Below are 26,377 nucleotides of genomic sequence, written 5' to 3' on the forward strand. Positions count from 1 at the left end.
CTAAGCCTGAAGCCAGACATACACCCCTGATCTCACCCACACCTCCCTGCCATCTCTTCACCTTTAAAGTGTGCTAACCCTCTCATTTTAACACTGAGTAACCTTAAAACTCCCCCCACAAGTTAAGCATCCCAATAACCTGCACTCATAGCTACTGTCCCACACCCAGCCACTCCTACCACCCATTGTGACCAAGCCCTGCCATATACAGCACTTATTCCCTCACCTGCTGTCTCTGTAAGTCTCCCACCATACCTCTTCTTAGATTGTAAGCTCTTCGGGACAGGGATTTCCTTTCCCATTGTCTGATTTTTCTGATCTTAATGTATTATTATAATTCCCTTTGGGAAGCGCTGAGTACACTTTTGGCGCTATGTAAATAAAGACATACAATACATGTTACCCACAACTTGATAGTCAGTGCGTTATTTATTCATCTACAATAGTGCCAATTGGGACGCTATTGTACGGAAACTCCTGATCACTTCAATCAGTGTTTCAGTGTAATAGTATCCTGATCGGCACTATTGCAGTTTCCCTGAATATTCCCCACAGTCTCCAATTAGCCAATGGGGCGTCAGTTCTCAGCATTGGTAAGGACAATCCGAGTTCTCTGCCGGCCTCGGAAAGTTGAACCCTAAAGCTCTCCATGGTGAGGGGCCTCCTTAGATCCATGGCGAGGGGCCACCTTAGATCCATGGCGAGGGGCCACCTTAGATCCATGGCGAGAGGCCACCTTAGATCCATGGCGAGGGGCCACCTTAGATCCATGGCGAGGGGCCACCTTAGATCCATGGCGAGGGGCCTCCTTAGATCCATGGCGAGGGGCCTCCTTAGATCCATGTACCTGTAATAGCTGCAGCTCAGCTGGTGCCGGACGAAGCTGTATCGGTCAGTGCTGGTCTTGCCCTGGGTGAAGCGGGCTAGCTCTGATTGAGACCCGGCCAGCACTAGTTTAGCACTCCCAGCCTTGTGTTGCAGCTCCAGCCCGGCTTCCCAGTCATTCTGCACGCTGGAGGCGGATTCCTTCGCCAATGAAAGGGTGGAGCGGGAGACCTCGCTGGTGATCTTCCTTGAGCAGGAGGACTGGGGCCTCCAGTCCACGAGGGCAAGGGGCAGCTTCTGTAGCGCCCCCTTCTTGTGAGGGTTATTGCACACGGTGCAGGTCTTATCAGGAGCAGCATATCTTTGCAGATTTAACAGGAAGGCTCTGGTTTTCTTCATGGTCACAATGTCGAACCCCTCACCCAGGAGGGTGTGACCCGGCACGAAGGGGACCTTCTTGCATTCTGACCATGTGCCAGGGCGGCAGGAGTAGGCAAGGGGGGGCAAAGAGGTGGAAGAGGAGCAAATTGGGAGGGAGGAAAGGAGAGCGAGGAGAGAGAGCATGGTCTGATGGACGTGCAGAAGGGTTTGTCCTGGGACAAGGGAAAGAAAACCGCAGGTTAGAGGAGATGTGTTTGTGGGACGGAGAATGTGAGAGAGCAGGAAACAGAGACGGGAGGAGTGGACGAAAGACAGAGAGAAGAGGAACGGCCAGGGCAGCAGTCCCCAGCCTTTTTTTGGTTACGGAACCCTAGAATTATATTGGGAAATTTTGGGGAGCCTCAACCTCTCCCCCCTGTCTCTCTCCACCCTGTCCACCCCTCTCTCTCTCTCTTTCCCCCATCTCGCTCTTTACTCTTACACTCCCCCTCTCTCTGTTCCCACTAACACTACCGTTCTCTCTTTTTTATTAGTACAAGTGTATTGTAGTAGGGGGTCTCCCCGGAGCAGAACCGCGTTGATTTGAGGTCCGGGGACCCCCTGCTTCCTGAGATACTGGCCCCGATATGGGGTGCATTTTATTCCCACGGTCACGTGCAGCGGGACATTTAAATGCATAGGAGATACCGGCACCCCATAACGAGGCCTGTATCTCGGGAAGAAGGGGGTCCCTGGACCTGAAATCAACGAGATTCTGCTCTGCAGACCCCTGCTACAATACACTAGTTTTACATTTTATGTTCAAAATGTTTGCTCTCTGGCGAGGTGTTCGCGGGGAGCGGCGGCGCTCTCTGCAGCAGAGAGAACTCGGCGGGTGAGCCCCTTTCAGAGGCGCGATCAGCACATCGCCGGCTACTCGTCAGTTTAGCAAATGTTGCTATCCCAGGTATTCTGGGCGTTCTGCACCGTGATAGCAACGTGGCCAAACATGGCGATTTAAACAGGCCGGCCATTTTTTTATCGGCGCTTAGTGCATGGGCCCTGAGTCTGCTGCATGAAGCAGCTGGTGCCCTACAGGCTGAGCTATGGAAGTACAATGTCAGCCTTTCATCTCTCCAGTACAGAGCCGGGCTCGGCGCTTCGCAGATACACGGTAATAATAAGGCGATATTATACAGGCGCGCTATATTATACAGGCGCGCTATATTATACAGGCGCGCTATATTATACAGGCGCGCTATATTATACAGGCGCGCTACATTATACAGGCGCGCTACATTATACAGGCGCGCTACATTATACAGGCGCGCTATATTATACAGGCGCGCTACATTATACAGGCGCGCTACATTATACAGGCGCGCTACATTATACAGGCGCGCTACATTATACAGGCGCGCTACATTATACAGGCGCGCTACATTATACAGGCGCGCTACATTATACAGGCGCGCTACATTATACAGGCGCGCTACATTATGCAGGCGCGCTACATTATGCAGGCGCGCTACATTATGCAGGCGCGCTACATTATGCAGGCGCGCTACATTATGCAGGCGCGCTACATTATGCAGGCGCGCTACATTATGCAGGCGCGCTACATTATACAGGCGCGCTACATTATACAGGCGCGCTACATTATACAGGCGCGCTACATTATACAGGCGCGCTACATTATACAGGCGCGCTATATTATACAGGCGCGCTATATTATACAGGCGCGCGATATTATACAGGCGCGCGATATTATACAGGCGCGCTATATTATACAGGCGCGCTATATTATACAGGCGCGCTACATTATACAGGCGCGCTACATTATACAGGCGCGCTATATTATACAGGCGCGCTATATTATACAGGCGCGCTATATTATACTACATTATACAGGCGCGCTACATTATACAGACGCGCTATATTATACAGGCGCGCTATATTATACAGGCGCGCTATATTATACAGGCGCGCTATATTATACAGGCGCGCTATATTATACAGACGCGCTATATTATACAGGCGCGCTATATTATACAGGCGCGCTATATTATACAGGCGCGCTACATTATACAGGCGCGCTACATTATACAGGCGCGCTATATTATACAGGCGCGCTACATTATACAGGCGCGCTACATTATACAGGCGCGCTATATTATACAGGCGCGCTACATTATACAGGCGCGCTATATTATACAGGCGCGCTATATTATACAGGCGCGCTATATTATACAGGCGCGCTATATTATACAGACGCGCTACATTATACAGGCGCGCTACATTATACAGGCGCGCTACATTATACAGACGCGCTATATTATACAGGCGTGCTACATTATACAGGCGCGCTACATTATACAGGCGCGCTACATTATACAGACGCGCTATATTATACAGGCGCGCTATATTATACAGGCGCGCTATATTATACAGACGCGCTACATTATACAGGCGCGCTACATTATACAGGCGCGCTATATTATACAGGCGCGCTACATTATACAGGCGCGCTACATTATACAGGCGCGCTACATTATACAGGCGCGCTATATTATACAGGCGCGCTATATTATACAGGCGCGCTATATTATACAGGCGCGCTACATTATACAGGCGCGCTACATTATACAGGCGCGCTACATTATACAGGCGCGCTATATTATACAGGCGCGCTATATTATACAGGCGCGCTACATTATACAGGCGCGCTATATTATACAGGCGCGCTACATTATACAGGCGCGCTACATTATACAGGCGCGCTATATTATACAGGCGCGCTATATTATACAGGCGCGCGTATATTATACAGGCGCGCTATATTATACAGGCGCGCTATATTATACAGGCGCGCTATATTATACAGACGCGCTATATTATACAGGCGCGCTATATTATACAGGCGCGCTATATTATACAGGCGCGCTACATTATACAGGCGCGCTACATTATACAGGCGCGCGATATTATACAGGCGCGCTATATTATACAGACGCGCTATATTATACAGGCGCGCTATATTATACAGGCGCGCTATATTATACAGGCGCGCTATATTATACAGGCGCGTTATATTATACAGGCGCGCTATATTATACAGGCGCGCTATATTATACAGGCGCGCTACATTATACAGGCGCGCTACATTATACAGGCGCGCTATATTATAGAGGCGCGCTATATTATACAGGCGCGCTACATTATACAGGCGCGCTACATTATACAGGCGCGCTACATTATACAGGCGCGCTACATTATACAGGCGCGCTATATTATACAGGCGCGCTATATTATACAGGCGCGCTATATTATAGAGGCGCGCTATATTATACAGGCGCGCTATATTATACAGGCGCGCTATATTATACAGGCGCGCTATATTATACAGGCGCGCTATATTATACAGACGCGCTATATTATACAGGCGCGCTATATTATACAGGCGCGCTATATTATACAGGCGCGCTATATTATACAGGCGCGCTATATTATACAGGCGCGCTACATTATACAGGCGCGCTATATTATACAGGCGCACGCTGTCACATTGGCGATCTTACCTGCTGCCGACGTGCTGGCTGGGAAATGAGATCTCTTTCTTCTGATCATAATGCTCACACAGGATGTGGACAAGAGGTGGCTGCACGTGACGTGAGCTGTGGGAATCAACACCTTCTGTATTTTCCTCTAGCAACAAATCCTCATCCAGAGATTAGTAATCATCAAATACAGCACTGCCCACACTGCCAGCAGTATACATATACTGTATATAGCCATGATACTGCATACACCACCGTGCTATATACACATATACAGCACTGCCCATACTGCCAGCAGTATACATATACTGTATATAGCCATGATACTGCATACACCACCGTGCAATATACACATATACAGCACTGCCCACACTGCCAGCAGTATACATATACTGTATATAGCCATGATACTGCATACACCACCGTGCTATATACACATATACAGCACTTCCCGCACTGCCAGCAGTATACATATACTGTATATAGCCATGATACTGCATACACCACCGTGCTATATACACATATACAGCACTGCCCGCATTGCCAGCAGTATACATATACTGTATATAGAAATGATACTGCATACACCACCGTGCTATATACACATATACAGCACTGCCAGCAGTATACATATACTGTATATAGCCATGATACTGCATACACCACCGTGCTATACACATATACAGCACTGCCCGCACTATACATATACTGTATATAGCCATGATACTGCATACAGCACCGTGCTATATACACATATACAGCACTGCCAGCAGTATACATATACTGTATATAGCCATGATACTACATACACCACCGTGCTATATACACATATACAGCACTGCCAGCAGTATACATATACTGTATATGTAACCATGATACTGCATACAGCACCGTGCTATATACACATATACAGCACTGCCAGCAGTATACATATACTGTATATAGCCATGATACTGCATACACCACCGTGCTATATACACATATACAGCACTACCCGCACTGCCAGCAGTATACATATACTGTATATAGCCATGATACTGCATACACCACCGTGCTATATACACATATACAGCACTGCCAGCAGTATACATATACTGTATATAGCCATGATACTGCATACACCACCGTGCTATATACACATATACAGCACTGCCCGCACTGCCAGCAGTATACATATACTGTATATAGCCATGATATTGCATACACCACCGTGCTATACACATATACAGCACTGCCCGCACTGCCAGCAGTATACATATACTGTATATAGCCATGATACTGCATACAGCACCGTGCTATATACACATATACAGCACTGCCAGCAGTATACATATACTGTATATAGCCATGATATTGCATACACCACCGTGAAGTAACAAAAAACTGCGCTCATATATGGAATAAATAAAATAAAAGTGAAGTGATTCAAAAAACAAAATAAATGTGAATACAACCTTGTAAGGATGAGGTTTGATGCAGCTGTTCAAATATAGAGGTCAGCGCTCCAGGCTAATACAGAAAAAAAGAAAGAGAACAGCGCAAAGAAAAACCTCATAGTGTAGTATATTTAGAAATTCAGTTTATAATTAAAAGGTGAGTATTGCACGTACATCTATTATAAAATCACACAGCATGACATGTTTGGGACATGTTACCCATCTGTAGACAGCCGATCACCAGTGGCAGAGGCTCGCGTGGATCAGCTCGCCGCTGGAGGTCACTCAGCAATGGCAGAGGCTCGCCTGGATCAGCTCGCCGCTGGAGGTCACTCAGCAATGGCAGAGGCTCGCGTGGATCAGCTCGCCGCTGGAGGTCACTCAGCAATGGCAGAGGCTCGCCTGGATCAGCTCGCCGCTGGAGGTCACTCAGCAATGGCAGAGGCTCGCGTGGATCAGCTCGCCGCTGGAGGTCACTCAGCAATGGCAGAGGCTCGCCTGGATCAGCTCGCCGCTGGAGGTCACTCAGCAATGGCAGAGGCTCGCGTGGATCAGCTCGCTGATGGAGATCACTCCTAGAGTCTGGCGATGTCACCGTAGTCTCTGAGGAACTCCTTCGCTTCCTGACACGTGCGCAGTGGCGTCTGACGTCATCAGATGGCGTCCGATAGTGTCTCAGTGTCTTGGGTTCGTCGCGTGAAGAAGTTTTCTATAACGAAACGCGTAGGAGTGGGCGCATTCCCTACTTATGCTCTATATACCCATTGTGGTATTTTTCATCACACTGCCTGCCTGGGACCTGTTGTCCTTCTGTGACTTTTTCGCCGGTGTGGCGCCATCTAGCGCGACGAACCCAAGACACTGAGACACTACCGGACGCCATCTGATGACGTCAGACGCCACTGCGCACGTGTCAGGAAGCGAAGGAGTTCCTCAGAGACTACGGTGACATCGCCAGACTCTAGGAGTGATCTCCATCAGCGAGCTGATCCAGGCGAGCCTCTGCCATTGCTGAGTGACCTCCAGCGGCGAGCTGATCCACGCGAGCCTCTGCCATTGCTGAGTGACCTCCATCAGCGAGCTGATCCACGCGAGCCTCTGCCATTGCTGAGTGACCTCCAGCGGCGAGCTGATCCACGCGAGCCTCTGCCATTGCTGAGTGACCTCCAGCGGCGAGCTGATCCACGCGAGCCTCTGCCATTGCTGAGTGACCTCCAGCGGCGAGCTGATCCAGGCGAGCCTCTGCCATTGCTGAGTGACCTCCAGCGGCGAGCTGATCCAGGCGAGCCTCTGCCACTGGTGATCGGCTGTCTACAGATGGGTAACATGTCCCAAACATGTCATGCTGTGTGATTTTATAATTGATACACCACCGTGCTATATACACATATACAGCACTGTCAGCAGTATACATATACTGTATATAGCCATGATACCGCTTACACCACCGTGCTATATACACATATACAGCACTGCCCGCACTGCCAGCAGTATACATATACTGTATATAGCCATGATACTGCATTCGCCACAAGCGCTATATACACATATACAGCACTGCCCGCAGTATATATATACTGTATATAGCCATGATACTGCATACACCACCGTGCTATATACACATATACAGCACTGCCCACACTGCCAGCAGTATACATATACTGTATATAGCCATGATACTGCATACACCACCAGCGCTATATACAGTACACATATACAGCACTGCCAGCAGTATACATATACTGTATATAGTAGGCTGACCATACGTACCGGTTTAAAACGGGACAGTACCGTTTTTATTTCATATTTCCTGATCGTCCCGTCGTTTTAATATAAATGTCAATTTTGTCGCGTTTTTAATAAACTATATATAGTTTTTAATTTTTTGTAAAAAAACGAACGCGGTGTGTTAGGAACAGTAGGCCAGAAGCTGCTTTGTGTAAAATCATCCATTTCGTCTGTTCATAACCAGTTAAAATCATGTAGTCAGCCTTTTGCTGAAATATTATTTCCCATATATTCAGTTTCTGCCAGGATGCATTTTTCTCTTTACTCAGCTTTTTGCTGAGATACATTTTTGCTATGCTGTCAGTGTCACGGTAGCTAGTGATAGGTTATAATAATACACACCAAAATATCTGGGTTGAATTGAACACGACTTAGATATAATAAATATAGTTTATTCCTTAAAGAAGGTGAACTCAAGATATACAAATAACAGGCAAAATATAGACACTTACTCAGGAATGGGGATGATGAAGTAATCAGGAAACAGGATTAGCAATTCATCAGGCATCAAATAGTTGATAAACTTGAAGTCACGAAAACAGGAACAACACAAGCATAGGACTGTCACTGGTTTATATGTAATTCCAGTCCTTTACCTTATCATTGAGTGCAGGTCATTGGAGAACAATCACCTGCACCCAATCTCTCCTTGCCACCTCACCTGAGGGGCACCGTAATACCTGCCCACTGGGTGGGTATTATTCTAATCAGGGGCTTATTTCCCTAGCCCCCCGCCCACAAGCCCGGTGCCTGAATGTCTACCTGGGCCAGGAAACCCTTTGTCCTAGGGTGTGACTTATAACACTTATCCTCAAGTACCCACGTCCTGCTTGCTGTTGTGCTCGCATACACAAGCAGGGTGGGGGAGTCTTTGATCAGGGGTTTTATTGCAGACCATTTGTCTCCCTCCCTGAGCATTAACATAACATAGGGGCTCTGAGTTTTTATACCAGACCCAAAATACAATTCACTCTTTAATATCTTCACATATTAAAATAATCAGTTCTGTGGGTCTGAGCGGGCTGAAATTTGCCAGGTCCTCATGCCGGAGGACCTTTGCCATAGTGGCCAAGTTTCAGCCTACCTCGACCCCCAGAACCGGAGATACAAAAAACAAGTTAAAATCCCCCATTAACTTTAATACAGGATTCTCCGCCATAGCTAAAATAAATCTCTGCTTTTCACTCTCCCATTGAAATCAATGGGCTCCTCCGCTATAGTCTTTCAATGGAGCAACTCCGCCGTTGAAGTCTATGGGCCCCGCCGCTATAGTCTTTCAATGGAGCAACTCCACCATTGAAGTCTATGGGCCCCGCCGCTATAGTCTTTCAATGGAGCAACTCCGCCATTGAAGTCTATGGGCCCCGCCGCTATAGTCTTTCAATGGAGCAACTCCGCCATTGAAGTCTATAGGGAAACCACAATTTTTCACAGTTGCCCATACTCCGTCTGTTTGTTCGGAGAGGGCTGGAAATGGCCATGCAGTCATGCCGGAACAGTGACTACATGCGACCCAAATCCCAGCCCTCTGGTCCTCACAGAACCGGAGATATGGGCTTACACATTTTACACTTTCGGACTTAGCTGTTTTAACGCCAGGCGGCTTTCCCCCATTGTAATCAACATGGCGGCGGCGCCGCCATAGGAAATGCATGGGCCAGCGCCGCCATTGGATCCAATGGGACCTCCGCTCCGCCATTAGAGTCAATGGCGCGACCCTTTACGGGGGTCCTTAATCCTCGGACCCGGTGGTGGTCGAGTGTGGGGTTTCCTAGGATCTAGGGGCAAAAAGAATTTTATTCCTGGGTGCCCTAGCACCTAAGTTTCCCACGCCAATTGTGTTCGACCTTGAACTAGTGTGATAAAAGCTCTTTTTAAGAAAATGTATCCGCTTCTGCGGTCTGCGGTTTGGATGGCTGCCAACCCGTTCCTGGAGGTCGGCGTCCAGGAATCCCCATTGAACTGAATGGCTCCATTGACTTACAATGGGGAACCGCCGCTCCTCCTCTCGGGTGCCACCTGCTGGTCTTCTTCCGAAACGGGCCAAATCGCCGGAATCTCCATAAGGTTGCATTGGGCTGCAATGGCGACCTATGGAGAGCTGCAAAATGGAGCCTGAAAAGGCAGGAAAATGGAACAAAGGGCTATAAAAGTTGAATTAACATTAACCCTTTCCCTCCCGCACCAATCCCAGTGTATGTGTTGGTGCAAACACTGGAATGGGAACAATACACAGTTATAGGGGAATATACATTTGGTTGCTGAAGCAGGGTAAAAACACACTACTGGACCGCAGTCCAGTTAACCCCTTGCTTCCCAAGTGAGATCAGGGGGTGGCCAAATGGGGTGTAACCCCTTTAATACCGGGCCAAACCCCCTCTCCCATGACAGTCAGCTTTCTGCTGTTTTAAACAAGTAAGCCATAGACTCGTTGTCTGGGAAAGGCAAAATGTACCTTACATAGTTGCTAATTCAAGGATGTTTTGTAACATGGACAATGAAAGGGCTATGTATTTCAGACAGTGCCTGTCTTGTGAGAATTACGCCCACTATGTCCTGCCCCTAAAGCACGCCCAAGTTACGCCTATGTTACGCCTCTAATCAATATCTTCTTTTTCCTGTATAAAAGTCATTACCCTATGATTAATAAACTGAGACAAAGGATTTGAAACCTGGCTTGTGTTTCGTTTCATTTCTTCGATTTCCCGGGCCCGTCCGTCTTATCTGATCAGAGCGGGCAGTGTCAGGACGTGCTAAGTCTTCCCGGGAAAGTCTGCAAGGTGCAGTGTTGTGTGTGTATCCAGTCACAGGACTCCAGCCGTTCTCCTATGGACAGGACAGTTTCTCTTACAGGTACAGTATGTGCAATAGGTACAGTATGTACAATAGGCACAGTATGTATAATAGGCACAGTATGTACCATAGGCACAGTATGTACAATAGGTACAGTATGTACAGTAGGCACAGTATGTACAATAGGCACAGTATGTACAATAGGCACAGTATGTGCAATAGGTACAGTATGTACAGTAGGCACAGTATGTGCAATAGGTACAGTATGTACAATAGGTACAGTATGTACAGTAGGCACAGTATGTACAATAGGCACAGTATGTACAATAGGCACAGTATTAAAAGCCCTTGAGTTCCATAGGGGCCTGAAAAGATTTAAATGCCGAGGGTATTATGTGATTTTAGCGAGATGGTTATTAAATATAATCTATTCTTTGCGCAATGCGTGAATAAATCCCCAGGTGACCTGCCATGGTTGATATGTAAATGGAAAGGTTATTAATAAGTAAGGGAGGGGCAAAGGGGGAACCGGGGAGCCAGAGGGGACCTGGCTACATATATATATATATATATATATATATATATATATATATATATATATATATATATATATAATTACTGTGGAGAAAAACCTCGCTCAAAAAAACCCCCTAGGTGGTATTAGCGTGCTGCCAAGGGAGTGTACATATAGGATTGGAGGTATGTGCCTAAAACCTAGGTTTTGCTGTGCGCCTTTCAAAAGGGATCTTTTGGTGCCTCCTTTAGGCACATACCTCCAATCCTATATATATATATATATATATATATATATATATATATATATATATATATATTATTGCTATTCTGTATGTTACTTGTTCTTTTTATGTCAAATTCAAACTCAGATCAACAAAAAAAAGTTCCTTTTCAATTTAAAAGAGAAGTAACACACTCGATGTGTAAGTGATAAATAAATACACGCAGCCCTGGACCAGCCGATGTGCTGACACCTCATACGGGCAGGCCTTTGTTTATGACCTCTTCGGGAGTGACACCAAGAAAGTGGCCTTCTCAGAAGTGATAAACGTCTTTAGATGTCACACACAGATATGACACTTATTCAGAGGTGACACATTGAGGGCGGCAAGCCAGTGATTATCTTACTTCCCCATGATTGTATTGTTTGTGCTTCTTAGCCACCCACCTACTACCAAGACCAGTAAAGGGAAACATGGGGTGAAGATTGGGGACACTGAAACCCAGGCCAAGATCAACACAAGGCTCTAGAAACCTAAGTAGAAGGAATACCTGCCATGATTCCCACTGCTCAGCCCTGTCACACTAATGACATAGTTACACACAGTAGTTACATAGTTACAAACAGTAGTTGCATAGTTACACACAGTAGTTACATAGTTACATAGTAGATGAGGTTGGAAAAATACATACTGTAATGCAGGGGGCTCAACTCCAGTCCTCAAGCCCCCCAACAGCTCAGGTTTTCATTGTGTTAAATATAATGGATGTTAGTGATCAGTATATGTACAGGAGGCCTCCCCCTTATCAGCGCCTGGCCACAGATTCCCGCTAACGTTAACACACGGATTTAAGCTGACGTTAGTTGAGTCGCATCTGAAGATGGCGCTACTCCCATCCAGACCTGGAGAGGAGAGTGAGAGTGGACTTCAAGTAGGATTGAAATCAATGGCCTTGGTGTAATGGTACCAGTGTGTGTGGGGTACCAGTGAGTGTGGGGTACCAGTGAGTGTGGAGTACCAGTGTGTGTGGGGTACCAGTGAGTGTGGAGTACCAGTGAGTGTGGGGTACCAGTGATTGTGGAGTACCAGTGAGTGTGGAGTACCAGTGAGAGTGGGGTACCAGTGAGAGTGGAGTACCAGTGAGTGTGGGGTACCAGTGAGTGTGGGGTACCAGTGAGTGTGGGGTACCAGTGAGTGTGGGGTACCAGTGTGTGTGGGGTACCAGTACTGCTTTTATTTATAAACCCGTGCAGTGAAAGACGAGGCCCCAATGCTACACCCAGTAGGACAAATCATTAGCACATTACTATTTATTTTACCAATATTCTTTCATCATAAATATGGGTCATTTGGTTCAATACTTTGGCCAAAATATGTTCCGCCTGCGACCAGGTCCCGGTGACCCCATGTCAGTAGGTCCTACACTACCAATATCATACTCTGTTACTACCAATATCATACTCTGTTACTACCAATATCATACTCTGTTACTACCAATATCATACTCTGTTACTACCAATATCATACTCTGTTACTACCAATATCATACTCTGTTATGTATTTCTAACGCTGCATAGAGAGCAGGAAACGCACGCTGCAGCATACAGCATGGAGGGGGCGGGGGGGTGACATATGTGGTGCCTCACGGGTTAAAATGTAAGAAGCTCTATATGTGTTTGTAAGGCTCGGGGCGCCACGCCGCCCTCGGCGCAATCCCCGCTCACCGGTCCCGGCTCTCCCCGCTCCTGCCTCCGCAGGTCCCGCCTGTCCCTCCGGCGCACGTCAATGCCTGCCGCACGCGCACACCCACCCACTTCTGCCTCTTAAAGGCATACCGCCTCGAGGACGGCAGACGCACAAGCACGCACGCACGCACGGACGGACGCGCGGCCCTCTCAAGCTCCACCCAAGGGAGCTGACCTGAATCTGCTTACCCCCTCCTATCGCAGCCTCACTCCTGCGCACACCTCCACGCTGCCGTTCTCCCATTGGACTCTCTCACCTACTTATGCTCGGCTGTGCCACTGCACTTCGGCCTCCCTAGTCCCGTCCCGGTGTACTTAACCGGCTTCCTCCTCGACTACTCTGAACCCCTGGCACCCGACCTCGGCATCGACCACGCCGCTCTCTCCGCACCCGACCTTGGCTACGGCAATACGACTACGTCACCCTCTCCAACCCCGGATACGGCTAACAGTACCTTCAACTACCCGTACCTCTCCTACCCCGGCCCGGCTATCCAGACCAATCTACACTCAAGACGTGTCCCCGTGGCTGGCGTCATATCCATTCCCACCTCCGCACCGTGGTCCGCCTGGTTTGTGGTGAGCACAGCGTGGCAGTGTTACAGTGTTAGTGTCCTAATAATTACAGTGAAATAAACCCCGTAGCGCTCTGTATGGCACAAAGATATGTACAATGTGCTGGGTTTTGAGCTTAATCAGTGGGTCCTGGAACACACGTGATTGGCTTATTAAGAGATCTCTTCCCCCCAGGGGACGGGTGGAGATGGATCTGCTGCTGCTACATAGCATGGGGGGTGTATACAATACTAGCTGAGATACCTGGCGTTGCCCGGGATGTAATTTTCCCGCTGCTCCTCGCTCTCCGCTCACCCCCTATCTGGCGGGAGGGTTGTGCGGCGGCGGCTCACTTATGGTTGTGCGGCGGCGGCTCACTGGGGGGGTGGGCGGGAGGGTTGTGCGGCGGCGGCGCACTGGGGGGGTGGGCGGGAGGGTTGTGCGGCGGCGGCGCACTGGGGGGTGGGCGGTAGGGTTGTGCGACGGCGGCGCACTGGGGGGGTGGGCGGGAGGGTTGTGCGGTGGCAGCTCACTGGGGGAGTGGGTCAGTGGCTGAGTGGGTGACTGGGTGGGTGGATGAGAGTGACTGGGTGGGTGGGTGAGTGGCTGGGTGGGTGAGTGGCTGAGTGGGTGACTGACCTGCCAGGAGGGCAGGTCAGATACTTATGGATCTGTGGGAGATGGTGAAAGATTGGAACCACAGGATCAGTGGGGGACAAAAAGGCCGTCTCTTTATTATTAATGACTTGTAAAAGGATTCCCAAATCAAGAACTCCGCTCAGCTGTGAAAGGAATGAAGAATATACACTGCACACACACTGCACACACTGCACACACACTGCACACACACTGCACATATTAAATACTTGGACATGCTTCTATTTATTGATATGGACAACTCAATTCAGAGTAACATATTTCAAAAAGAAAACTCAAGAAATACTCTCCTCAGCGCTACGAGCAGCCGCCCGAAATCAACCATAAAAGGGATTCCAGAAGCTCAGTTTCTAAGAATAAAGAGAATTTGCTCTAATACCGAGATGTTCATTGAGCAGTCCAAAGAATTGGCCCAAAGGTTCAGAGAAAAAGGGGGGTACAGATGTGACGAAATACAAACATCCTTTGAAAATGCCTTTAACACACCACAAACAGATTTATTAAAGAGTACATCGAAAAAATCTAAAGCAGAGTTTGGAAGAATGACCAAAGAAAAATTCACTGATAACCCATTGTTTATATGTTTATTACTCAATACAGTCATCATTCAAATTACATAAAATCAATAGTATTAAAACATTGGCATGTTTTGAAATTAGATACGGCCTTAAGACCTTTTGTGAGTAATCCACCTAAATTTACTTTTAGGAGAGCGAACACCCTCTCTACATATCTGTCACAGAGTCTTTTTACAACCCCTAAAAAACCACTAAAGGTTTCCTTCCACCTAAAGGTGTCTGCCTTGACGTGGCTCGCAAGCTTACAACGCTTTGGCCAAAGGGTTAAACTAAATGACCCTATTTCAAGAGAATATATAAGTATTTTACTGTGTATTTCTGTCATGTTGGATGTAGCATCGGGCTTCTCTGTCGTCTGTTGTAAACAGTTACAAGTTATAAGATAATACATCAATTATGCGAATTTCCTTCACTTTAGTGAACTCTGGTGTCCTCTTTTGTTATGACAAATAAGGAACTAACATCTAGTATTTTGCAAGTTATCTATTGACTATTTCCATTCTGGTCACATTTATTAGAATGAAGAGCAAAATTAAACGAATGAACTTTGCACATATTGTTTAAGATTATTCAAAAGGGTTTGAATTATAACTATCTCAATACTCCTTTGGTCTTTGTTTCTCCTTAACGATATGAGTTGCTACAGTCCAGTCCTTAATATAATTATATATAACTATCTACGTCTAAGTGTAAATTAATTTTTTTTTAAATATCAACATTAACAGTGTTTAAAAAATAATAATATTAAGGTAACTATGATCATTATCACTATCAGGAAGATCCCGACATGTGTCATCTCAGGCGCTAATTCCAACCCCCTGGATATCACCTGTGGCGTCCCACAAGGCTCTGTTCTGGGGCCCCTACTCTTCTCAGTGTTCATCAATGATATTCCCACAGCTTGTAAGGGAGCCTCAATACACATGTATGCAGATGACACAATCCTGTATGCACACAGCCATAGCCTCTCTGACCTTCAACACATACTTCAGTCTGACTTTTTGAGACTCGAAAACTGGATTTCCCAAAACAAACTGTTTTTAAACACTGACAAGACTGTAACAATGGTATTTGGGACCAAGACTACATTTTTAAAGCTTCCAGTGACTGAGCTCCTGATTAGAACCAACGTTAATACCGCCCTTACTCCTGTTACTAGTTTCAAATACCTGGGCATATGGTTTGACTCCCACTTAACATTCGGAATGCACATTGATACCCTGACAACCAAGACCTATGCCAAACTAGGTGTACTTTACAGGAACAAATCCTCCCTACGCCTGCTGGTCAGAAAGCGTATTGCACAGCAGATGCTAATGCCAATTATTGACTACGGAGACATAGTATATGGCTCAGCACCCCAAACCCACCTTGGCAAACTTGACACCCTCTACAATTCAATTTGTTGTTTCGTTCTCCAATGCAACTACAACACACATCCCTGTGAAATGCTCAAAGAACTAGATTGGTCATCACTAGAGTCTAGGCGCAAAGTTCACCTTTCCTGTCTTGCCTTCAAATACTTTCTGGGCAAGCTACCCAGCTATCTGAACAAGCTCCTCACCCCTACCACACGCAGCACCTATCACCTGAGATCAGACTCCAAAAGACTGTTCATGGTCCCAAGGTTCAACAAAGTATCCGGCAGCTCCTCCTTCTCTTACCGTGCACCCCAAAACTGGAACAACCTACCGCAGACTCTCACAGCCGCCACCAGTTTAAGTTCTTTCATAGCTAAGGCCGTCTCACATTTTAATCTGGTCTGTAACGGTTACATACGCCCATAGTATACATCTTCTCTAACTGTGCATGCAATGTCTTGTATATAATGTATACCCGGCTCATTTATGTAACTGCATTAGTAACCATGTATTATTTGTCTTAACTCTGTGCCCAGGACATACTTGAAAACGAGAGGTAACTCTCAGTGTATTACTTCCTGGTAAAACATTTTATAAATAAATAAATAAAATCATTAAGTATCTCCATTAGTGATTATATTTATATACAGTGTTCGACAAACCTATACATTTGCTCGCCCCGGGCGAGTGGATTTAACCCCCGGGCGAGAAAATATTGGCCCAAGCAGCACACGTTTGGTACTAGGTGGCGAGTAGATTTTTTTGTGTGGCGAGTAGATTTTTTGGTGATTTGTCAACCACTGTTTATATATATATATATATATATATATATACTTAGTTAAGGTATGGTGAGTAAAAAAAGTGACAAAAACCCTCATTTGCTATAAGCTTTGCTGTGGAGGGTTTTTGTCACTTTTTTTACTCACCATAACTTAACTAAGTATGGTAAACCCCATCCTTATTGCTTCAGCGTTGCAAAGCCAGTAACCAACCCCACACTGATGAGACCCATTAAGGTCGAAACGGCTGTCTGTGGGTGGGTTTACTGGCTATGCATCTTAACCCTGGCTGTGCTTAAAGCTGTGACCATCCAGCAAGCTTAAGCCTATAGGGAACCATGTTTAAAATGGTTTTGAAGCAAAAAGTGGCACTGTGTGCTCATTTGCATGTCATTTCCCAGAATCCCTTGCTGCAGTGGAAGTGCTGTGTGCTGGGTGATAATGGTGAAAGGCGGGGTTGCAGACCTCCCTAAGACATGCAAATGAGCATACAGTTATATTTCCATTTGCTATATACACATACACATTATATATATATATATTACAGTGTTCGACAAATCAAGTAAACTACAGGCCCGTGGCGACTGGATTTGACCCCGTGGAGACCTCCTCATGGCCGCCCAAGCAGGGTGGGATAAGGGGGCGGGACTAGGTGGCGAGTAGAGTTTTTGGTTCGGCGAGTAGATTTTTGGGTGATTTGTCAACGTGTGTGTGTGTGTGTGTGTGTGTGTGTGTGTGTGTGTGTGTGTGTGTGTGTGTGTGTGTGTGTGTGTGTGTGTGTGTGTGTGTGTGTGTGTGTGTGTGTGTGTGTGTGTGTGTGTGTGTGTGTGTCTTTGTACATAGAGAGACTTGTTCTCATAGTCCGCTATTGATTATATACTTTATTTGTGTAGGATTATATATATTCTTAAAGTTGTTATAATTTGTTTGATTCTTTTTGCTATGTTGTAGGTCAGCTGACCATATCATTTATCTGTGTATGTGTGTTTCTTTGTTTTATTTAATTGTGTATACGTATTGTTTTTAACGTATATACTAGATGTGCTTAGACATTTTTGTATAATGTCAACCGGAGTTATCTCTACCGCCGCGTCACCGAGAGCCTCCCGCCGCGTCACCGACAGCCTCCCGCCGCGTCACCGACAGCCTCCCGCCGCGTCACCGACAGCCTCCCGCCGCGTCACCGACAGCCTCCCGCGATCTTGCATTACTGGAGACCCAAAGGATGACGTTTGGGGGCGGAGCATCCAGCAACCAATCACTACACATGCCGGCACATTCGAGGAGAACGCTAGTCTCTGACAAAGTGCCCGGCGGCACGAAACGCGTCAGAGCGTTCTCCTCGAGGCACCCGCAGCTGCTTTATGGATTGAAGATGCAAATAAACCAAATTTGAGTGACCCGGCGATATCCCCCTTTCCTCGGCACACACACGAATGCCGGGCACGCCCACATTCTCCTTGATGGGAGAAATACTATCCTGCGGCTGTCGTTGAAGCTGTCGCACGCTCATCCAGGAAAAGAATCAGTGAGTACACACTCATTTCTGTGTTTTTCTACTCACATGTTGTGATCCAGTTCCAGGAACTTAATCACCAACAAGTTTGGGGTCTGGTCGCCTGTTACAGGGTCTTCTCAGACAACATCCCTATACTTATTGGGTTCGAGAACCTTACATAGGAGCACAATAGGGTCCAGATCATTGTATTATGGATGAAATTATACTGGATTGATTATATTCAATTATATCATCATACAAAGTGCCTACTCACATGCTCTTGAGCTGTTTTTTTTGGGTGGTTCCTTTCCTCCACGTCTCTACCTAATTTAACCTTATATAGTGCTAATCTGACTATATATTACAAATCTTAAATAGTGCTACTGTACTCATCTCAGCAAGTTCTGACCCTATACAAGAAGTATCCGATTAGATACAGCAGCACTATTTATATATATATATACTAGCTGATATACCCGGCGTTACCCGGGCGTGGAAGGGCAGGGGGCATGGAGTGGAAGGGGGGGGGGGGCAAAGGGCAGGGAGGGGGGGCAAAGGGCAGGGAGGGGGGGCAAAGGGCAGGGAGGAGGAGACTCGACCCCCCCCACACACACACACAATCCCCCCCCCCCCCACACACACACACACAATCCCCCCCCCCCACACACACACAATCCCCCCCACACACACAATCCCCCCCCACACACACACACAATCCCCCCCCCCCAATCCCCCCACACACACACAATCCCGCCCCACACACACACACACAACCCCCCCCCCCCCCACACACACAATCCCCCCCCCCCCACACACACACACACACAATCCCCCCCCCCCCACACACACACAATCCCCCCCCACACACACAATCCCCCCACACACACACACACAATCCCCCCCCCCCAATCCCCCCACACACACACAATCCCGCCCCACACACACACACACAACCCCCCCCCCCACACACACAATCCCCCCCCCCACACACACACACACAATCACACACTTCCCCCCCACACACACACACTCAATCCCCCCCACCCCCCACACACACAATCACTCCCCCCCACCACCACCGCCAACACACACACACTTAATCAGTCCACAATTTCACCTGGGGGGGCGACATGCTCCGATCCCCCAACCCCCCATGCTGCTGAAAACGGGAAGCAGACAGGAAGAGAAGGAGGGGCTGTGTGCAGAGAGAAGCCCCGCCCCCTCTGCAGGCCCCGCCCCCTCTGCAAGACACAGACATAGAAGCAGTAGCACGGATCTTCTGGCCCCGCCCCCTCTGCAGGCCCCGCCCCCTCTGCAAGACACAGACATAGAAGCAGCAGCATGGATCTTCTGGCCCCGCCCCCTCTGCAGGCCCCGCCCCCTCTGCAAGACACAGACATAGAAGCAGCAGCACGGATCTTCTGGCCCCGCCCCCTCTGCAGGCCCCGCCCCCTCTGCAAGACACAGACATAGAAGCAGTAGCATGGATCTTCTGGCCCCGCCCCCTCTGCAAGACACAGCCATAGAAGCAGCAGCACGGATCTTCTGGCCCCGCCCCCTCTGCAAGACAGACATAGAAGCAGCAACACGGAGCTTCTGGCCCCGCCCCCTCTGCAGGCCCCGCCCCCTCTGCAAGACAGACATAGAAGCAGCAGCACGGATCTTCTGGCCCCGCCCCCTCTGCAAGACAGACATAGAAGCAGCAGCACGGAGCTTCTGGCCCCGCCCCCTCTGCAGGCCCCGCCCCCTCTGCAAGACAGACATAGAAGCAGCAGCACGGATCTTCTGGCCCCGCCCCCTCTGCAAGACAAAGACATAGAAGCAGCACGGAGCGCCCCCAGGTTTCCCTGCAAGCTGCTCGCGCCCCCCTACCTTGTGTGTGTGTGTGTGTGTGTGTGTGTGTGTGTTTGGCCCGTCACTCCGCCTCAGGCCAATAAGAGGTGTGCGGGGGCGGGCGGCCCAAGGGACCAATTAGATTTCCCCTAGGGACACCGGACATCCAGACAGGCATACAGTGCTTTCACTAATATAGTATACGATATATGTGCCAATCTGACTTTCTATAAGGCGGATTTCCCATTAGGCCCGGGCCTAGAGTGCCGAAGCCAGCGCCGGGCAGAGGCCGCGCCCAGCGCCGGGCAGAGGCCGCGCCCAGCGCCGGGCAGAGGCCGCGCTCTCGGGCCTGATGGGAAGATCCTTACCTGCAGCTGCCTTCCCCTTCTTTCTGCAGCGCCAAATGACGTTGCGTTGCCATGGAGGTAATAAGACGCCGTGTGACGTCATGTTGGTGACGTCCTGATGCTGGAATTTCAAAGACAGAGGAGGACGCGGCACCAAGGCAGTGCCGGAGGGCGGCGGATCTGGAAATTCCCCGCCGGGTGCTACTGTATCTAATCTGATACTAATTGTATAGCAGGCAGAACTGCTAATGTATGCGACTGTAACAGGTTGTAATTAGCAGCACGTGCACTTAATTATTATACAGGAAACGCTATATAAAGAGGATAATGATTACAATAAAACCTATACAATTACCTGTGTGTGTCCTGTGTGAGTCTGTACTAGAATAAGCAGTGAGGGGTAACACATCTCCCACACACACACAGTGAGGGGTAACACATCTCCCTCACACACAGTGAGGGGTAACACATCTCCCACACACACACACACACACACACACACACACACACACACACACACACACACACACACACACACACACACACACACACAGTGAGGGGTAACACATCTCCCTCACACACAGTGAGGGGTAACACATCTCCCACACACACAGTGAGGGGTAACACATCTACCTCACACACACAGTGAGGGGTAACATCTCCCACACACACAGTGAGGGGTAACACATCTCCCTCACACACACAGTGAGGGGTAACACATCTCCCACACACACACACAGTGAGGGGTAACACATCTCCCACACACACACACACACAGTGAGGGGTAACACATCTCCCTCACACACACAGTGAGGGGTAACACATCTCCCACACACACACACAGTGAGGGGTAACACATCTCCCACACACACACACACACAGTGAGGGGTAACACATCTCCCACACACACACACACAGTGAGGGGTAACACATCTCCCACACACACACACACACACACACACACACACACACACACACACACACACACACACACACACACACACACACACACACACACAGTGAGGGGTAACACATCTCCCTCACACACACAGTGAGGGGTAACACATCTCCCACACACACAGTGAGGGGTAACACATCTCCCACACACACAGTGAGGGGTAACACATCTCCCACACACACAGTGAGGGGTAACACATCTCCCTCACACACACAGTGAGGGGTAACACATCTCCCTCACACACACAGTGAGGGGTAACACATCTCCCTCACACACACAGTGAGGGGTAACACATCTCTCACAAACACAGAGCAGATAATCAGACAGGAGAGATTCCCTGGCTCCGCGCTTCCAACACAGAGACCCTGGCTCCGCGCTTCCAACACAGAGACCCTGGCTCCGCGCTTCCAACACACAGACCCTGGCTCCGCGCTTCCAACACACAGACCCTGGCTCCACGCTTCCCACACAGATTCCCTGGCTCCGTGCTTCCAACACAGAGACCCTGGCTCCGCGCTTCCAACACAGAGACCCAGGCTCCGCGCTTCCAACACACAGACCCTGGCTCCGCGCTTCCAACACAGAGACACTGGCTCCGCGCTTCCAACACAGAGACCCAGGCTCCGCGCTTCCAACACAGAGACCCAGGCTCCGCGCTTCCCACACAGAGACCCTGGCTCCGCGCTTCCAACACAGAGACCCTGGCTCCGCGCTTCCAACACAGAGACCCTGGCTCCGCGCTTCCAACACAGAGACCCTGGCTCCGCGCTTCCAACACAGAGACCCTGGCTCCGCGCTTCCAACACAGAGACACTGGCTCCGCGCTTCCAACACAGAGACCCAGGCTCCGCGCTTCCAACACAGAGACCCAGGCTCCGCGCTTCCCACACAGAGACCCTGGCTCCGCGCTTCCAACACAGAGACCCTGGCTCCGCGCTTCCAACACAGAGACCCTGGCTCCGCGCTTCCAACACAGAGACCCTGGCTCCGCGCTTCCAACACAGAGACCCTGGCTCCGCGCTTCCAACACAGAGACCCTGGCTCCACGCTTCCAACACAGAGATCCTGGCTCCGCGCTTCCCACACAGAGACCCTGGCTCCGCGCTTCCAACACAGAGACCCTGGCTCCGCGCTTCCAACACAGAGACCCTGGCTCCGCGCTTCCAACACAGAGACCCTGGCTCCGCGCTTCCAACACAGAGACCCTGGCTCCGCGCTTCCAACACAGAGACCCTGGCTCCGCGCTTCCAACACAGAGACCCTGGCTCCGCGCTTCCAACACAGAGACCCTGGCTCCGCGCTTCCAACACAGAGACCTTGGCTCCGCGCTTCCCACACAGAGACCCTGGCTCCGCGCTTCCAACACAGAGACCCTGGCTCCGCGCTTCCAACACAGAGACCCTGGCTCCGCGCTTCCAACACAGAGACCCTGGCTCCGCGCTTCCAACACAGAGACCCTGGCTCCGCGCTTCCAACACAGAGACCCTGGCTCCGCGCTTCCCACACAGAGACCCTGGCTCCGCGCTTCCAACACAGAGACCCTGGCTCCGCGCTTCCCACACAGAGACCCTGGCTCCGCGCTTCCAACACAGAGACCCTGGCTCCGCGCTTCCCACACAGAGACCCTGGCTCAGCGCTTCCAACACAGAGACCCTGGCTCCGCGCTTCCAACACAGAGACCCTGGCTCCGCGCTTCCAACACAGAGACCCTGGCTCCGCGCTTCCAACACAGAGACCCTGGCTCCGCGCTTCCAACACAGAGACCCTGGCTCCGCGCTTCCAACACAGAGACCCTGGCTCCGCGCTTCCAACACAGAGACCCTGGCTCCGCGCTTCCAACACAGAGACCCTGGCTCCGCGCTTCCAACACAGAGACCCTGGCTCCGCGCTTCCAACACAGAGACCCTGGCTCCGCGCTTCCAACACAGAGACCCTGGCTCCGCGCTTCCAACACAGAGACCCTGGCTCCGCGCTTCCAACACAGAGACCCTGGCTCCGCGCTTCCAACACAGAGACCCTGGCTCCGCGCTTCCAACACAGAGACCCTGGCTCCGCGCTTCCAACACAGAGACCCTGGCTCCGCGCTTCCAACACAGAGACCCTGGCTCCGCGCTTCCAACACAGAGACCCTGGCTCCGCGCTTCCCACACAGAGATCCTGGCTCCGCGCTTCCAACACAGAGACCCTGGCTCCGCGCTTCCAACACAGAGACCCTGGCTCCGCGCTTCCAACACAGAGACCCTGGCTCCGCGCTTCCAACACAGAGACCCTGGCTCCGCGCTTCCAACACAGAGACCCTGGCTCCGCGCTTCCCACACAGAGACCCTGGCTCCGCGCTTCCAACAGAGACCCTGGCTCCGCGCTTCCCACACAGAGACCCTGGCTCCGCGCTTCCAACACAGAGACCCTGGCTCCGCGCTTCCAACACACAGACCCTGGCTCCGCGCTTCCAACACAGAGACCCTGGCTCCGCGCTTCCCACACAGAGACCCTGGCTCCGCGCTTCCAACACACAGACCCTGGCTCCGCGCTTCCAACACAGAGACCCTGGCTCCGCGCTTCCAACACAGAGACTCTGGCTCCGCACTTCCAACACAGAGACCTTGGCTCCGCGCTTCCCACACAGAGACCCTGGCTCCGCGCTTCCAACACAGAGACCCTGGCTCCGCGCTTCCAACACAGAGACGCTGGCTCCGCGCTTCCAACACAGAGACCCTGGCTCCGCGCTTCCCACACAGAGACCCTGGCTCCGCGCTTCCAACACAGAGACCCTGGCTCCGCGCTTCCAACACAGAGACCCTGGCTCCGCGCTTCCAACACAGAGACCCTGGCTCCGCGCTTCCAACACAGAGACCGTGGCTCCGCGCTTCCCACACAGAGACCCTGGCTCCGCGCTTCCAACACAGAGACCCTGGCTCCGCGCTTCCAACACAGAGACCCTGGCTCCGCGCTTCCCACACAGAGACCCTGGCTCCGCGCTTCCCACACAGAGACCCTGGCTCCGCGCTTCCAACACAGAGACTCTGGCTCCGCGCTTCCAACACAGAGACCCTGGCTCCGCGCTTCCAACACAGAGAACCTGGCTCCGCGCTTCCAACACAGAGACCCTGGCTCCGCGCTTCCAACACAGAGACCCTGGCTCCGCGCTTCCAACACAGAGACCCTGGCTCCGTGCTTCCAACACAGAGACCCTGGCTCCGCGCTTCCAACACAGAGACCCTGGCTCCGCGCTTCCAACACAGAGACCCTGGCTCCGCGCTTCCAACACAGAGACCCAGGCTCCGCGCTTCCCACACAGAGACCCTGGCTCCGCGCTTCCAACACAGAGACCTTGGCTCCGCGCTTCCCACACAGAGACCCTGGCTCCGCGCTTCCCACACAGAGAGCCTGGCTCCGCGCTTCCAACACAGAGACCCTGGCTCCGCGCTTCCAACACAGAGACCCTGGCTCCGCGCTTCCAACACAGAGACCCTGGCTCCGCGCTTCCCACACAGAGACCCTGGCTCCGCGCTTCCAACAGAGCCCACTTTGAAAGGCTTCCAGAACTGCACTAAATTTAGGCTCTGCAGCATCTTTTGTGCCCAGGATGAGGGTCTTAGGTCTGAGCCCCTGATTGGGCAGAACACAGACCTAGTCCCACCCCCGTCACTCAAGGGAGCATCTTACTGCAGGGGAAAACCCAGATTAACCCTAACACTTCCTGCACTGGTACCTGGGTTTATGTGTTAGGCAGGGTAGATTAGTAGCCAAAAAGGATACATAGCCACACACACAAATGCTACCTAAGCACATCAGTAGCGCACACCTAAGCACATCAGTAGCGCACACCTAAACACATCAGTAGCGCACACCTAAGCACATCAGTAGCGCACACCTAAGCACATCAGTAGCGCATACCTAAGCACATCAGTAGCGCACACCTAAGCACATCGGTAGCGCACACCTAAGCACATCGGTAGCGCACACCTAAGCACATCGGTAGCGCACACCTAAGCACATCAGTAGCGCACACCTAAGCACATCAGTAGCGCACACCTAAGCACATCAGTAGCGCACACCTAAGCACATCAGTAGCGCACACCTAAGCACATCAGTAGCGCACACCTAAGCACATCAGTAGCGCACACCTAAGCACATCAGTAGCGCACACCTAAGCACATCAGTAGCGCACACCTAAGCACATCAGTAGCGCACACCTAAGCACATCAGTAGCGCACACCTAAGCACCTCAGTAGCGCACACCTAAGCACCTCAGTAGCGCACACCTAAGCACCTCAGTAGCGCACACCTAAGCACATCAGTAGCGCACACCTAAGCACATCAGTAGCGCACACCTAAGCACATCAGTAGCGCATACCTAAGCACATCAGTAGCGCACACCTAAGCACATCAGTAGCGCACACCTAAGCACATCAGTAGCGCACACCTAAGCACATCAGTAGCGCACACCTAAGCACATCAGTAGCGCACACCTAAGCACATCAGTAGCGCACACCTAAGCACATCAGTAGCGCACACCTAAGCACCTCAGTAGCGCACACCTAAGCACATCAGTAGCGCACACCTAAGC

At 50.3% G+C, this 26,377-nt stretch overlaps 1 protein-coding gene across 2 annotated transcripts; it reads right to left on the reverse strand.

Annotated features, from left to right (window-relative positions):
• Positions 1-399: 399 nt before the first annotated feature.
• LOC142463587 (uncharacterized) lies at positions 400-19,222 on the reverse strand. 2 transcript variants are annotated; one of them, XM_075566533.1, is made up of 7 exons: positions 18,944-19,222; positions 12,188-12,398; positions 10,639-10,792; positions 9,951-10,081; positions 6,197-6,251; positions 4,764-4,859; positions 400-1,418 (listed from the first exon to the last, which is right to left on the reverse strand). In XM_075566533.1, exons 4-7 carry the CDS (start codon positions 10,038-10,040, stop codon positions 499-501), a joined length of 1,161 nt encoding a protein of 386 aa, XP_075422648.1. In that variant the 5' UTR covers positions 10,041-10,081; positions 10,639-10,792; positions 12,188-12,398; positions 18,944-19,222; the 3' UTR covers positions 400-498. The 2 variants fall into 2 exon arrangements, with proteins under 2 accessions (XP_075422648.1, XP_075422647.1); XM_075566532.1 differs by lacking the exon at positions 12,188-12,398.
• Between the last annotated feature and the right edge of the window lie 7,155 nt (positions 19,223-26,377).

Source organism: Ascaphus truei, chromosome 11 (genome assembly GCF_040206685.1).
Source record: "Ascaphus truei isolate aAscTru1 chromosome 11, aAscTru1.hap1, whole genome shotgun sequence".
In the NCBI taxonomy this organism is placed as follows: Eukaryota; Metazoa; Chordata; class Amphibia; order Anura; family Ascaphidae; genus Ascaphus; species Ascaphus truei.

What these genes read in the sequence shown, in the direction of transcription:
- LOC142463587 (XM_075566532.1), bottom strand. Translation starts at nt 10,040, where the DNA reads ATGCAACCTTATGGAGATTCCGGCGATTTGGCCCGTTTCGGAAGAAGA. An exon ending in AGGAGCGGCGGTTCCCCATT is followed by an intron (nt 6,252 to 9,950) that starts GTAAGTCAATGG and finishes TTTCTGTATTAG; the next exon opens with CCTGGAGCGCTGACCTCTAT. An exon ending in TCAAACCTCATCCTTACAAG is followed by an intron (nt 4,860 to 6,196) that starts GTTGTATTCACA and finishes TGATTCCCACAG; the next exon opens with CTCACGTCACGTGCAGCCAC.